Source organism: Spermophilus citellus (assembly GCF_964194105.1).
Source record: "Spermophilus citellus genome assembly, chromosome: 19".
NCBI lineage: Eukaryota > Metazoa > Chordata > Mammalia > Rodentia > Sciuridae > Spermophilus > Spermophilus citellus.
Genome location: NC_138201.1, coordinates 10683819 through 10698874, shown reverse-complemented (window position 1 = coordinate 10698874; position 15056 = coordinate 10683819). Strand labels below are relative to the sequence as shown.

Below are 15056 nucleotides of genomic sequence, written 5' to 3'. Positions count from 1 at the left end.
CTGGTATTGACCTCAGGGGTGCTTAACCACTGAGCCACATCCCCAGATTCTTTTTTTTTTTTTTTTTTTTTTGGAGACAGGGTCTCACTAAATTATTGAGACTGGCCTTCAACTTGCAATCCTTCTGCCTCAGCCTCCCAAGTGGCTGAGATTACAGGCATGCACCACCATGCTGGGCTTGGCTATCATTTTTTTGCATTATGTTTTGCAGAGGTTATAAAATGTAAGTTCTGTAAGCTACGGTATCATATTAACCCCAAAGGGGGCTGACAAGCAAGACTCAATCAGGCAGGCCTCAGGATTCAGGCATGCATTAAGGCACGGTTCATGCAGTACACACGCTTCTGGGTAGACGCACACACAGACCACAGCTCCCTGCAAGCCCCCGACAAATAAGTATTCTAATCAAAACTGAGTGCAGAGCTGATTAGAATACGATGAACTGATCATTAGAACAATTCACACTCAACACAGCCATCTACGTCTGTGCTTCATTTTTAAGATCTTCCGTACGCGACTTTCCAACAAAGTGCATCTTATTCTAGCTAGAGCTCCTGTGATCTTCAGTTTCTGAAAGCAAATTCTGATACCCAGTAAACACGGCTCCCCCCAGAGCTTCCCTTTGATCTTGCACACTTCAACACATTCTAGCCCCTCATCTAGTGCGCAGCGTTGGCGGCAGGAAGGACAGAACAGAAAGGAGGTGTTGGTTGTGAAACTACAACTTTCTCCGCAGTTTCGACTCCGACTATAAATCAATATCCAGAATTTCAAAACCGGATCATCTTTGTACAGGGTCCAAAGTCAATTCTGTGCGACAAGATAAAGATCTCATCGTCCCAGAATTTCTCAATGGAACACCTCAACGGAGGCGGTTCTGTGTGAAGACCTTCCAAGAGGCACATTCATTCCCCACCTGGAGGACACTTGGCACAAGGTCCATCTCTGGGGGCCTTTCTTTCCACACTGAGAGTCCCATCCAGCACAGTCATGATCAGTTCCCTCCCACGCCTACCACGGAGACAGACATCCCCCTTGAAATTCAGACACGCAGCCAGGACAACCCAGAAGCACCGTATTTGCTGGCACAACCAATACAGGTGAGCGACACACCTCTGTGGCATTCTCGGATTCCGGAGCTTGTGGCAGCTGGTTGGGAAGAAAAGGCAGTGCGTTAGTCAGGGCGCCTGCATCTCATGGGCCGCAGAGAAGGGCAGAGACAACATTGCAGGATGAGACACATGGCGAAGACCAAAGATGAGGTGTTCCCGCTGCATGGCCCACCCCGGTCACTCGGGTCACTTGCTCTTTTCAACTGAACGTGGTTGTGCGGGAATAGATGACCAGCCCGAGAGGGGGAACACATTCAAAATAAGAAATTAAAAAATGTGTACTGCTGACCAAGAAGGAACGAGTCTTAAAAGGCCCCTGAAGAAGAACCACACACATCAAGGCTCAAACGGAACAAGGAAAACCACGCTGTGCACACCCACGGTGGCTCGTGGAAGAGAGGAACGGGCGGGTGACAGGCGGCCAAGAGCTTGCAACAGTGGGCACTGCTGCTCCTCGGGACGGGGGTCTGTGGAGGGCTTCTGCTCTCTGCCCTCTCCCCTTTCCCACCTACATGTGGTGGAATGTGTTGCCCGGGCTCAGGGCACAGAGAGTCCCCTGCAGTGTCTCTGGGAGAAGGAGGGGAGGCTGGGATCCGGGATACTTCGTGCATGCCCATCCCCTCTGCCTGTTTTCCTTGGGGGCCTCATGGGCTGGGTTCCTCGACGCCTCGCCTGCCTTACCACAGAGACAGCCACCCTGCTGCCTCCTTATCACAATTTTTAACCCACAGAGGAGAGAAGGTGCTGGCAGGGACCTGCAAGTGACCTCGGAGGAGCATCTGGTAGCTCTAAGAAAAACATCCACCAGACTGGCCACAAGCGCCACAAGTCTGGCCAAAGGACACGTGCCCAGGGAGGGAGCTGATGTGGGGTGTGACTGCCACATTGTGCACGGGCTGCCCCAGACCCAAGCCATGCACCAGGGGCATGGCTGGAACAAGGTGCAGGCTGGGGCTCTGGACGGCAGCCAGGGCGCTCACGCTCACTGCAGGACCTTGGCCTCCGGCAGCCCTCCCGCAATGCAAGGCAGCCCTCCACAATGCAGGGCAGCTCTCAGAGGCCAGGAGGTGGCTGCAGGGGACAGGCCAGGGCATGTGTGGAGAGCAGCAGGAACTGCAGTGTCACAATCCGCTGGCATTATCTTCCAGCTCAGGGCAACCCAAAGGTGCAAAAAACCCTCTTAATCTAAGACCACTGTCACGTGACCTAAGAATTTCTGGTTTATTTTTCCAACAGGTAAAATGCAGAGAGAGAGAGAAAAAAAAAAAACAAAACAGGGTATCAAAATTTCTTCAACAAAGGCAACCGGATGTTCTTGAGAGCTGCTCACTTAATTCTCCACAGAAGACCTTTTCTGCCAGAGCCCAGCTCAGGAGTCTCAGGGAGAAGAGTCTCCCTTGGAAGACCCACCCTCCTGCTAGGGGGTGGGACCCAGGACACCAGTGTTGGAGGGAAACCAAGAACAACCCAGGGGTCAGTATTTCCTAAATGCTACAAATAACAACACAATCCAATTCTTCACACTTCAGGGTGAAGAATTAAAACTGCCAACGTTTGTGCTTTCTGCAAAATAATAATAAAGAAAGAAAGAAATAACTGGTAAGAGGAAGCAGAATGAAAGCCAGGGTCGGTGTGTTTGAGAAAACGGTATTATCTTCTATATTACATCAGCACACTCCTGCCGCCATAGGGACTCGAGTTCCACGGACTCGCCTGCCTAGTCCCCTGTCAATCAAAACCAAAGCTAAATAAAAGAGCTGGAAGTGGAACAGTGTTGCTCCTGTTTGCTTTAGTTCTCCTCTTGCCTGGGCTTTCTCAGTCCAAAGAAGCATCTAGAATTCTTTCGCAATGATCACAGGTAATATATTCTTTATTTCCTAAACACTCTGAAAATAGGGGCTTCTGATTTTTTTTTTTTTTATGATTGTGATCTTATTCTATTTCCTCCCAAATGATTGTTGGGCTTGCTTTAAAATGAGTTTAACTGATTGTTAACATAAACATTAAATTTAAAAATAACTGCATTTTTTTTCTCCACCTTAAAAACATCATGAAGTGGTTTGAGAGAGCAGGGGATGCTTTGCAGCCTCAGGAATCATTATCTAACCAGAAGGGTGATTTTCTTTTCTTTTTGATTATTTTTTTGATACCAAGGATTGAACACAGGGGTATTTAACCCCTAAGCCACATCCCCAGTCCCTTTTTTATATATTATTTAAGAGACAAGGTCTCACTAAGTTGCTTAGGGCCTCATGTAGTTGCTGAGGCTGGCCTCAAACTTGGGTCCTCCTGCCTCAGCCTCCCAAGCTGCTGGGATTACAGGTGTGCACCCCTGTGCCTGGCAGGCAGGGAGGCAATTTTTAATGTGCTTCATTTGGGACACTGAATGGAAAAGTCAAGAGCACCGGTAGGTGTCCATTGACTGAGGACCATCCAGGGTTCGGCTCTGGATCTGTGAGACCCTGTGCCATTAGTGAACATCTCTGGGCTTCCACTAGTTACCTGTTCAAGGAGATGGGGGCAGGTACTCTCTGGGATTCCTTCCAGCTAAAATATGAAGTCTCACTTGGTGTATTTTCAGTAAACTTCATAAAAATCTAACAGGCAAGTTCCCTAAATAACACAACCTGCTAAAACAGAAAATGCTCTAGGCATGGGAAAGACCAGATCAAACCTAATTTATATTTTGGTAAAATAACCAACAGTCTGTCAGGATTTCCTCTTAAGAGGATTTTAGCCTTTGAGGAACTATCCTTGAGGATAAAGTGATTTTTATGGCAGGAAGGTGTTATTTCAGTAAATAGAAGCACATTGATCAGCTATACATGTTCAAAGAAGACAGAGGCACCTGAATATAATACATAATACCCAAAGTACAAGGTAATACTTAATAAATTAATTGAACTTCTCAGCACAGTCTTATTATCAAAGGTTTTTTTTTTCTTTTTTATATGAAAGGTAAAGGCTTCAGTAAACATGTTAAGGAAGACTGAGGGTACGGGCATGTATGAATCTCCTCTGTCCTGTATTGTCCCCACAGGGAGTGCCAGAGCCAGCCACGGTAATCAAGCCAGCACCGCCTGTCAAGGGAGCATCTCCCAGATTATGAGTGATCAGCACCGAGCTGATCCTGCCCAGCTCTGGAGACCTGGCATGGTCCCCGACTGCCTCTTGATGTTCATGCTCTTGGGTGTTAAGTCTTCCCCATGTTTTCAGACAAGGTCAGTAAAATCTAATTTCATAGGAAAAAAAAAAAAACCAGTCCAAGTGACTGGCGCACCTCAAGTCACCAAATCCTAAGTGTCATCTCGGTAATCAGGGCCTCCAAACTAGGGTACCAGAGCAGGACCCAGATCTGTTCCAATAAGATGCTGCTACGTTTGTTTTCAACATATAACACACCTAATATTTTATCAAGGGATGCATTTCTACCGCACTTTGTAATTCTCAAACGAAAGCGAGCCCACACTTTCTGAATAACTATTTCTTGGTGTTTACAAAACATTGCCCTCCCTCACCTGGTCCATCCTTCCATCCATCATTTCAGGTATGTCACAAACCAGCACAGAGCACTGTCTGCAGGTACCCTTTGTTCTCTGCTGGCCTCAACAGGAACCCCTTTACGGTCCCCAGGCTCCTACAATGTTCCTTCAAATGGAAGGTCTCTGCATGGACTCTCCTGGCACCAAGTGAGACACATGTCAAGAAATTTAACTGCGACAGGGCCAGATATCAGCACGTCACAGAAAATTTACCACCTCTAACCCTTGAGTAAGTCTTCAGCTCCTTTTTTATCCACTTACAACCTCAGGAGAGGGAGATCAACAACAGTGGATAAGTTTGCAGGTAGATTTAACAGGGCCTGCCCTTCGCTAGCCTTTGAAAACCCTTCATTAAGAGAACAGAAAGCTTTCAAAGCAAATTGAACCAAACTAGCATTTTACTCGAACAATTTCAAATCTTCACACCTACTAACATGATTCTCTTTAACCCTATTTGCTTTTAGAAACAAAAATAAGTTGCTCTGTTCCAACAACGTGGCCCTACCTATGTTAGCTAACACAAGTTTCAGAGCTCGATGGTGCTATTCGTGTTTTTTTTTTAAGGCATTGATTTGACTAAATGAGACAACTTGGGTTATGATGGGATAATCTCAGCGTTAAGACAAAAAGTCATGCTCACAAGGCCTATGTGGGCTCTGCGGCCACTTCTGTGCGCTCCGAGGTGAGCTTTCTCTGTGGTTGCCAGTGTCTGACAGTAAACAGCTCACTGCATTTATTGGCAATTACTGCTGAAGGTCACACATCAGCAGTGAGCCTAAATTCCAGGAAAAAAAGCAGCTCTTATGTAACTGCTACCCGAGTGTTGGCAGGTGCCCAACTCAGCAGTTCACAGCGATGTAAAAAAGTAGGGCACCTCCACCAGGGTAGGACGTCATGAGAACGCCCCCTGAAGGTGGAAATTCACAATTCTTATGGCACTCTCCTTTTTATTCCCGGCTCCGAGTTTGACCAAGTTCAGTGGCATCTTTGCAGAAGCAGCTGGGGGCGGCAGAAGTTGAGGGCTCAGTTGAAGCTGGTGGCCGCCTCTCTGGATAACTGGAAACGTCAGTCTAGCTTTTTTGTTGTGCAGTAGGCAGCCCAAGTTGCTAGTTGTCCCCAGAAGCTCCAAGGGACCACGATTCAATGCAGAGGACACCTCAAATGCATAGAAACGGACACATGCACCGAGCGACAGCCCACACTTTCTAAACTGCCCATACCTTTCCAAGGACACATGGGTGACACCTAGGTGGAGCTTGCCACCTCTGCCTCAAGACTGAGCCTCTCATCACAGGTTAGAAAAGTGGCTCCCGCCATCATCTCCTGGGGCTACCGTCCTACCTGACCTCCTGCATAGGAGTTCCCAGACCACATGTTCTCACGGTTCCACGGACTTCTCTTTTTCGACATTTCTCCTGACAGCTGTCATTTTACACTAATTTGTATCACTGTCTCTCTCTCCAATGAAAGTGCAGGCTCCAGGGTGGCAGCTACTGCATTCCCTGGGGACACTGTTGTATCCGAGTTCTCCAGCACCTGCCTCAAATGTAACAGGCCCTCGGGACCCGAGTCCTAGAGATGCATGCCTTCACCATCAGCTGGGGTGGTTCTGAGGAGGTGGACACATTGTACACCTTGGCCTGGGGGATGGCGACGCAGGCGTGTGCCCACAGAACAATCCATCAAGACTCAAACCTGAGGAGGAGCTGAAGGAACACAAGGCAAGCAGTTTCCTTCCCCAGCCCCTCTCCCCACTGTCCCCCAGGGCCCCAGTGGAAAGGTCAAGCCAGAGGGTGAGGGGACTCTGCCCCTTTATGTGCCAAGAAAACAAAACCCAAAACCCAAACCCCTCCTCTTCCCGGTGTCAGATGGAATTTTATTCTAGAAGACAGCTGCAAAGGGCCCATTGCATGCACGTTTCTTGCGGAGTCCCCGCCTCTGTCCCCACTTCACCCTGTCTTCTCGGGAGCCTGGACGGGGATGCAGCAGGCACTGGGCCTTTTTATAGGCTCTCTTGGCATGCCCCCCTGGCCTTTATCATCAAAGGGCAGGGCCTGTCCTCAGTGATGGCTGCTGGGGTGCCAGGCAGGCCCTCCTCTGTCCTCGGGGCGTCCCCCACGTCAGGCTCTGCAGTGTGGCTACCCTGACGCTGGCCCAGCCTGAGCTCTCATTAACCGCCTGCAGAGCCATGGCTGTGACTGCAGGCTTCCAGCAGAACACGCCGACTAAAGGACCAGTGGGGGGAGAAACCACAGGAGCCGCGGTCCTGTCCAGAACAGCATCGATGATAAAGGCCAATCCGTCATCTCTGCCTAGAGGGCCAGACCCAACAGCCTGAGGGACTGGGGACAGGGTCCTGGTGTCCTGGGGCTCTGACGGTTACCAGGGTAACAACGCAGAGGGGATCCACAGTTGCCTCCTCAGGGAATTTTCAAAGAATCCCAGTGCCTGCCAGAACATTCTTCTTTTATAAACAGACAGTATTCTATTTCCTAGAGTATAATTATAAACACACCTGCTCTAACTGTGGAATCTTTCCATAAGCAAGCCATAAACTCCCAGCCAGGAGGACCAAGTTGTATCTTGAGCAAGCAAACACAACAACTCATTATTACAGTGCAAAACAAGAGTATTAATAACACCGTGGACTCCGACCCGCCAGGGAAGGGCTTCTTTCCTTGACTTTACGTGTACTTCAGCAGAGAGAAACTCATCCTCCATATTTCAGGGGAAAAAAATGCAAATCAGTGAGGCATTTACAATGTTAGGTAGAGACAAGATTTCGAAGGCTGCCAATGTAGAAATCAGCATAGGGTATTTTTCAGTGTAGTTAAAAAAAATTAATGAAACTGCTGAATCCCTTTTTTCTTCACCTTCTGTTCTTTCCAGAAGGCACCGCCTCCTCCCCTGCCCATGTCTGTGATCTCTGTGCTTCAAAGATTCACTGTGCTGACCCTCCAGGAGCTGAGCCCGCTGCATGCTAGTTTGCCACTTTCTTGCTGTGTGGGCTGAGACCTGCCACTTAGCCTCTCTGTGCTCCATTCCCAAAGCAACCAGACCAAATTCACAACCATTTGTCTTGTTTTTGATTTTAAGTCTCTGATTCCAGCTCTCCATTGGTGATCTGAACTATTTCTTAATACCTCTGACATTAGCGCGAATTAATTAAAATACATATCATGGTAGACAACATGTTCTGTCTGATAGCACTCTCTCTCACTCAAAATAAGGTATTAATTAGTCTACCAAAAGAGGAAGTAGATCATTAAAACAGACCAGAAAAATGACTACAATATGTCAAATGAAATTCTATTCCAGTGTGCTCAATTTGCAGATCAATTAAACGATCTCAATCACACACATTAGGTCCTCAAATTAATTTTTTCCCAGTACCATTCACTCAGCAGCCTAAAAACATGACAAGAAATGTTGGGAAAAAATTCACAAAACAGACAATATGCAAGGAGCCCCCAAGTCCCACACAAAATGGCCACCCCACTCTTCCGTCTCCAAGATAATTTTGGGCAAATGCAACGAATGTGACACATCCCTACAGAAGCCACGGGGTGACCTCTCAATTTCTGGATGTACAGATAAGGGAAGCCATGGGTACAGGGCATTCCTCATTTCAGGACTAACCACCACTTCCAAATTCACAATGCCTCTCGAATCCGTCTACGTGGGCCCCCAACTCAATACTTATCACCAGACACCCAGAAAGCAGTGATCCTTTTTGTTGTTGTTGTTTAAACCACTTTTGAACTATTTTTTAAAAAAATTCTCATTGCATCAGAAGCTTTACAGGGCAGAAAGGTTCCTTAGGCTAACATCGAGATGGAGTTTCAGAGATAAGTTAACGGCAATGTCAACCACAAATTCAGTTTAGATTCTAGACAGTGAATGAATGGAATCTTATCAGAGTTTTGAGAATCTTTGTCCAGACTCAGATGGGATCTTCAGCGACAAATGGCAAACAAACTCATGGGAAATGCTCACAGAGACAGGACAGATTCTATTTACTCCCCAAAGGACGCTACACAGAGTCAGGTACTTAGACGCATGGAGACCAGAAGACAAAGGCACAGGCTAACTGGAAGAGCGTCATGGAAACGCCACCATGGGACATTCAGAACAAAAAAGCAACCAAATCAGGACCTCAGCATTATCCAACTCATCAATGGAAATTTGCTGGAAAAGAAAAAAGGGGAGAAAAAGAAAGAGGTTAGAAAAAGAAACATAGCCCGCTAAGCATTAGAGACTCTGCAAATGTATTCTTGTGGGTCACCTTAAAGGGCTGTTAGATGGTGACGGTTTTTAGGGTCTGAGGCATCGTGGACATGACCACAGCTTGCAGCAACATCTGTGAACATCCAGATCAAAGCAGGCAGGATGCTGCCACAGTTCATTCGCATCCAGGTATCAAACCTCCCAAGTCACTAGGCCACGGGTCCAGAGGGCCCTGCGCTCCCTGACGGGGACACAAGGTGGAACCGGGTGGGAACAACAGCCAATTCCCCAAGCAATGCTTCTTTTGGCAGAGGACAGGAAGAACAGAGAGGAAGTCTAGAGTAGGACTGACTCAATTTAGAAGGAAGCTGTTGCCTGAGACTCATTTCATGGTTTCAGTGGGGTCAGGAGCTCACCCTGCAGATGAGCACAATGAGACCCAGCAGTCCTAGGCTAATACTGCTGATGACCGAGGGACGGGGACAGCACAGTTGGTGCTGACCCAAGTCACACCCGTAACACAGCACGTATTAGCTCAAATAGTAGGGAAAGGAAAGACTCACGAGAGAATGATCACAATGATCCCTGTTTCGGGACAGAGGGAAGACTCTCATGTGATTTTACCACATTTTGTATTTAGTATGTTCTGCAAATTGAAGTGGCTGTCGGAAAGATTACTGGCTTGAAATGTCAATGCTCTACTCACCTAGAACAAAGAAGCTTTGGTAATTAACAAGGATTACAGGAAAGGGAGACCCCGGCCTTACCTGGGATCCTGGCTCTCTACTACCAAACAGCTAGGACTATTCAGGAGGGAAAATGGAATTTTAAAAAAATTCTGAGCTATCCTTTTACACGAATTCCTGGACTCCAAATTCCTTCCCAGAGCTCTTTAATAATTTAAGTCAACAGTAGCTGAATAAAAACCTAGTCAAGTACAGGTAGCCAATTCATGAAATAACCGTGTCCCCTTTTCCGGCATGGCCCAGGGGCCTGAAGATTTTTTTGTGTGTGTTAGAGAGAGATTTGAATTAAATTTTAGAGATGCTTAGCCATGGAGGTTTTTAAATTTTATTTTATATGGACTTGGTTTTAATCTGTAGATTAAAAGCAGAGTTTAGTAAGAATCCCCCAAAGTATTTATAAAGTCCTGAGATAAACTCAAATAAATTGGAAGTTTACTTTGAATAGTCAGGTTATACAGTTACTATAAGCATCGTACAAAAAATGTATTCCACCAACATTTCAGTGATGATTTTTAATATTTCTTTATCTCATATTCCACTCTGAGAACACTCATTTCTGGTCATTTGCACTTTAGAGTCTTAATAACTAATGATATTTTTGTTCCTAAGTGATTGCTAGGGTTTGGGTATGTGTCCCCCTAACGGTCACACATGGGAGGTTGGACCTTAGTACAGAGATGCCGGGAGGTGGCAGGACCTAGCAGGATGCCTTTATGTCACTGGCAATCCTCCCTGAAAGAAATGAAGGTTCTTCTTGTACAATTTTGAGTTACTTGCCAAAGTGAGTTCCCTCTCCATCCAGAAGCTGGCTCAGAATGTGATTTCTGGCTCCCCCAGAGGCTCCGCCTGGTGCCAATCCCCATCTGGCCCTTATCAGAGGGCAAATTAATGAGGTCGCCTGATCTTAGACTTTAAGTCTTCCAAACTGGAAGCTAAATAAACTTCTTTGCTTTATAACATCACCAGATCCTGGTAGTTTATTATAGTAAGAGAAAAATACACCAGCACAGGGATCAGAAGTAAGCTAAAGCCTAGTGTTTAAGATCTGCTATACCTGGTGCTGTTGGGTCCAGTGGCCCTGTTGACACTATCATGTAACATGATGAAAACTTAGATGTTAAACCTGTAGGTGGACTTAAAACACTCAAATTGTGTCTGTTCACTTAGGTGGGATCCAGTTGTGCAGAGCTGGTCTCTGGAATCAGCCTGTCTGTCTGGGTTTAAGTTCCCGTCTTGCTGGTTATCGGATGTGTGACCCCAGGCAAGTTTCCGAATCTCTCTGAACTGGAATCTTGTAACTCATGTTTAAAAATAGTAACAATAATGATACCTATCACTGAGGCTGATCTGAGATAAGGTAGGAGACGTGCTCAGTGTAGTCTGTGGCACCCAACAAGAAGCCAATAAAAGTTACCATTGTTATTAAAGACGTCCTCTACCAAACTGGTGGGTACACATAGTAGTCACAGTCTGACGGGGACTCTGGTATATTTTAGTCAATTTTTAATACAGTAACAGTTCTCAATGGCTTCTTCTTCTGTTTTAATTTTGTTTCCAGGCAAGTAGACTCATCTAAGCACACCACTGTTTTTGAACAGGAACATACAGGATGATTTCAAGTGTATTATTTATGTGTGACCCTGACTCTATCCTAAGGTTGAATAAAATGTAGAGATGAGGGAAGGCTACCTAAGCCTCGTCACTTATAAGGATGACAGCTTAGAAAAGACAAGACGACATGGTCCATGCCGGTGGACGACCCTTGGGGAGGCTGGAGACCTGGGTTCCAGCCCTGACCCCACCACAGACACTTCATGCAACTGTGGACTCTCGTCTTAGCCCTCAGCTTGGGATCCTTGGGTGCAGGGGGAGGGCAGGGAAGCCAAACAGCCCTGGCACCTACAGGAAGGTGACGGTCATGGGACAAGCTGCCCATTGGAGGCAGCTGAGATAGGAGGAGGAAAATGCCTCAGCTCCCAGGCCAAAGAATACCTCTTTGATTTCACCAACGAGAGTCAACTGGTTTGCTTGGGAAAGGTTAGTTCTTTGGCTCCGGGTGACTTCCACCCTTGACGAAGTTGGCCTGCCCTGTGGATCACGCTTCTTCTGTCAACGGGAACAGTTAGTAAGGTGTCAAAAATATCTTCAGAAAGCCTGGGGGGAGCGGAGTTAATACTAAAGACCAGAGGAGAAGCAGAGTGCTTTAGTGTCCTCAGTCCCCTCTAGAGTGGCACTCATGGGAATGGCTGGTTGGCATTTTGCAGCCACCAAAGCTCTGTACTGGGAGCTGCTGGACAAACACAGGTTTCCAGAATGCCTTCCTCAGCTTCATGACCATCCTCATCCATAGGATTTTCCTTTTGGTGATGGGGGATGACAGGCCCAGCCTCTGGAAAGAAAGCTCTCTCCTCCCAGCCTCTCTGCTTGGGTGTGATGAATTTCTTCACCATATTAAGAAACTTGAGTTAAGGGGCTGGGTACAGGGATGCATGTCCACAATCCTGCGACTCAGGAGGCTGAGGCAGGAGGATGGCAAGTTCAAGGGCAGCCTCAGTAACTTAGCGAGACCCAGCCTCAAAATAAAACATAAGAGCTGGGAATGAGGCTCAGTGGTTAAGCACCCCTGGGTTCAAATCCCCAATGCTAGGAAAAAGGGAGGGAGGGGGAAGACCTGCCTAGGTGTCTAGGCAACAGCTGTTTGAATAGACCCTCTCATATTTCTCCAATGTACTAGGGTTCTTTGCTTCTATTTATATTTATAAACTCTTGCCTGGCATGATGCTCCAAAAATTCCTACTGAGTTATAGAAAACTGTTTTCTAATTAGTCAATATTTGTTCACCTTTTAATTTATGTATTTTAAACTTTAAGAGTAACAATTAAAAGCCTTGTGATTGGGGGGCAGTGGAGGAAGGCTGAGCACTCGGAGGATCAGATGTTTTCTTATCCAAGGACCCTCTCGTCCGAAGCTGTTCTAATATGAATGGGAGGAGTCCTGGAGCTCAGAAAGCAAGGTTCCTGCAGTTGTTGATACGTGGGATGGCCCGGTGGGCACCACCTATTCTGACAAGGAAGGCTGTCATTTAATTATCAAGGCTTCTTCATAGAGCTGAAAAAAATCAGATCCTGGGAATTTTGAAAGGCCACCAAGCTCTGTGTATTGACCTATCACAAACCACTGCCAAAGGGCCCAGCAGACATTGAGCAGACTTCGCACCTCCCAAGGCAACCAGGTGTCACTGGAACACAGACCTGAGATGCTGTGTTGGAGACTGAAGGGACAGTGTGGTTGGAAATGCCCACGTGGCCCAACATGGGAGACAAGGAGGACATCCCGGCAGATGCCTGCTCACTGTGTATCCTCAGCAGCAGCAGGTCACGGGGACTGTCCCTTTCACAATCCCACTCAGAAATGGTGAAGCGTCTGCCTGCTGCTGAGTTTCCAGTTAGAACCGGACAGTGTTCCTTCATGCTCTGGAGGGGTTGTGCAACCCCTCGTTGGAAAGAAGCAAGCAACCCCACAGGTGCACTTAGCTGGAGCCCCAGTCCAATAACATGGACTGTGACACTCAGAGGTATGTACTTCTCACTGGGAACTTAAATGAGAAAAACCTCTGACATTACATGGCGAGCAGCCCTTTAGAAACAACCAAGTACATTCAAGCTTTCTGGATGGAACCCAGGGCTTCAGACACCCTAGGCAAAAGCTCTACTAGTGAGCTACATCCCAGCCCAGCACATCTGACTTTTAAGAAGACACTCATATGATTCAACTACCTTTAGGAACAGGTTAAACAGCTTAAAAAAATTAAGCTCCTCTAATGCCTGAATTAAGGTTATTTCTAAGCACTCTCATCCCTTCAATTTAATAGCAAGGCATGTTTTTCACAGGAAAATAAAACACGGTACCTTTTCTCCGTAGCCTCTATCTTTGGTCATCATTTCTCTGAGGGTCTGTAGGACTTTAATGCAAAGTTTCTCCTCATTTTCTTCTAGTAGCTGTTTAGTATGCTTTATTAACCTGAATGAGGGAAGACCACACATTACAACCCTGAAACGATCTTTCCGTTAAAAACACTTTACAAGAAACTTATGGAACTCTTCGGTTAAAGAACCAATATTTATTAAACAGACTTGAGGACACGGTCACTGCGCCCAGAAGAGACCCAGACTGTGGCTCAACAGCGACACCTGCTGGCCATTAACAGCCCATGGGCTCAGCAGGCAGGAAGTGACCATGTACAATGGAGAGATTATACGCAGCTGAGAAACCAGGAGGTCCACTCATGAAGTGAGGCTCTTTATCCACTGAGGACTGCCGCTGGGATATGCCAACAGGGTATAAAAAAAAAACCTCAACAGGATAAAGTTCCCTAATCCACAGCCTTTGAGGGGTTCTCCAAAGGAAGAAACTCATAGGCAGGGGCCACCCCCAAGGTAGACAAACTCAGGGTAAAAATCAAACAGAGCTCCCTAGTCATGGAACCACTTGCATCTTTCAGATTATGCCCCACGGCACAAACTAAGAACTACCCAACTGTTAGGAAAAGATCTGAGGTCATGTGGGCCTGAGATTTGTAAAGGCTGAGAAGTCATGATTGTTTTACGTCTGAGCTGCTGAGCATGGAGGGTGCTCTGTCGAGACTTGCTGGAGGTCGAATGAATGGGCATGCAATGAAAAGGAGAGTCTCACCAAAAAAGAAAAAAGAAAGAACAAGGAAAAAGAAAAACAAGTTGTCAGTTAAGTAGGATTTAATAGAAGGACTGACATTGGGAAGGTCAGAACAGTGCTCTAGCACATGACCTTGCAAAGTCAAACACCAGGACAGCGTCTCCTTCTGCGGGAACAAAGGCTCAGTCTGGTCACCAGACTTCTGGCCACTGACTACCACCGAGAAAGGGGCCACTTACTTGCAAATGAAACCACCACTTTCGCATTTCCGTCGGGCATCTGTGTTCTCTGGGAAAAGCAGCTCGGGCCTGTGCAGGACATCGACGAGCACAGACAGCTCGGCTTGTACCAGTGGCCTGAGGCGGTCCTCCAGGGCCGAGACAATGTCCTGCAATGGAAGCATGGCTTGGTTGCCAGCTCTGGCCAGGGCTGGTGGCAGCAGGGCCGGAGCCCACTGCTGCCCTAAGCCACAATGCACAGGCTAGACTGGGTTAGGGTGACTTCAGTACTGTGTGGCATTTATCTCACAGGCTCAGACCCTGTGCAATGGTCACCTGAAGCACTGCCTCCTGAAGAAGAAGATGCCGAACGGACAAATCACGCCCCGCCTCCCCTTCCTCTGAGATGGTTTTGTGCTACTCGGGGGATCATTCCACATATTTTAAGATAGGATGCAAAAATGCAATTAACACTATGGAAAGATGTCTACGATACAAGTGTAAAAATGGTCAAGCAACACCATGGACCATGATGCTATT

General features: G+C 47.0%; 1 protein-coding gene across 1 annotated transcript in view; it reads right to left on the bottom strand.

Annotated features, from left to right (window-relative positions):
- The window catches only part of ITPR1 (inositol 1,4,5-trisphosphate receptor type 1), a 311270-nt gene that overhangs the window by 107496 nt on the left and 188718 nt on the right, over nucleotides 1-15056 (bottom strand). The window contains exons 38-41 of the mRNA XM_081276065.1: nucleotides 14538-14686; nucleotides 13536-13647; nucleotides 8810-8842; nucleotides 1114-1149 (exon numbers count right to left, since the gene is read on the bottom strand). Of these exons, the coding sequence (XP_081132191.1) occupies nucleotides 1114-1149; nucleotides 8810-8842; nucleotides 13536-13647; nucleotides 14538-14686 (330 nt within the window). The remainder of the gene's footprint in view (nucleotides 1-1113; nucleotides 1150-8809; nucleotides 8843-13535; nucleotides 13648-14537; nucleotides 14687-15056) is intronic.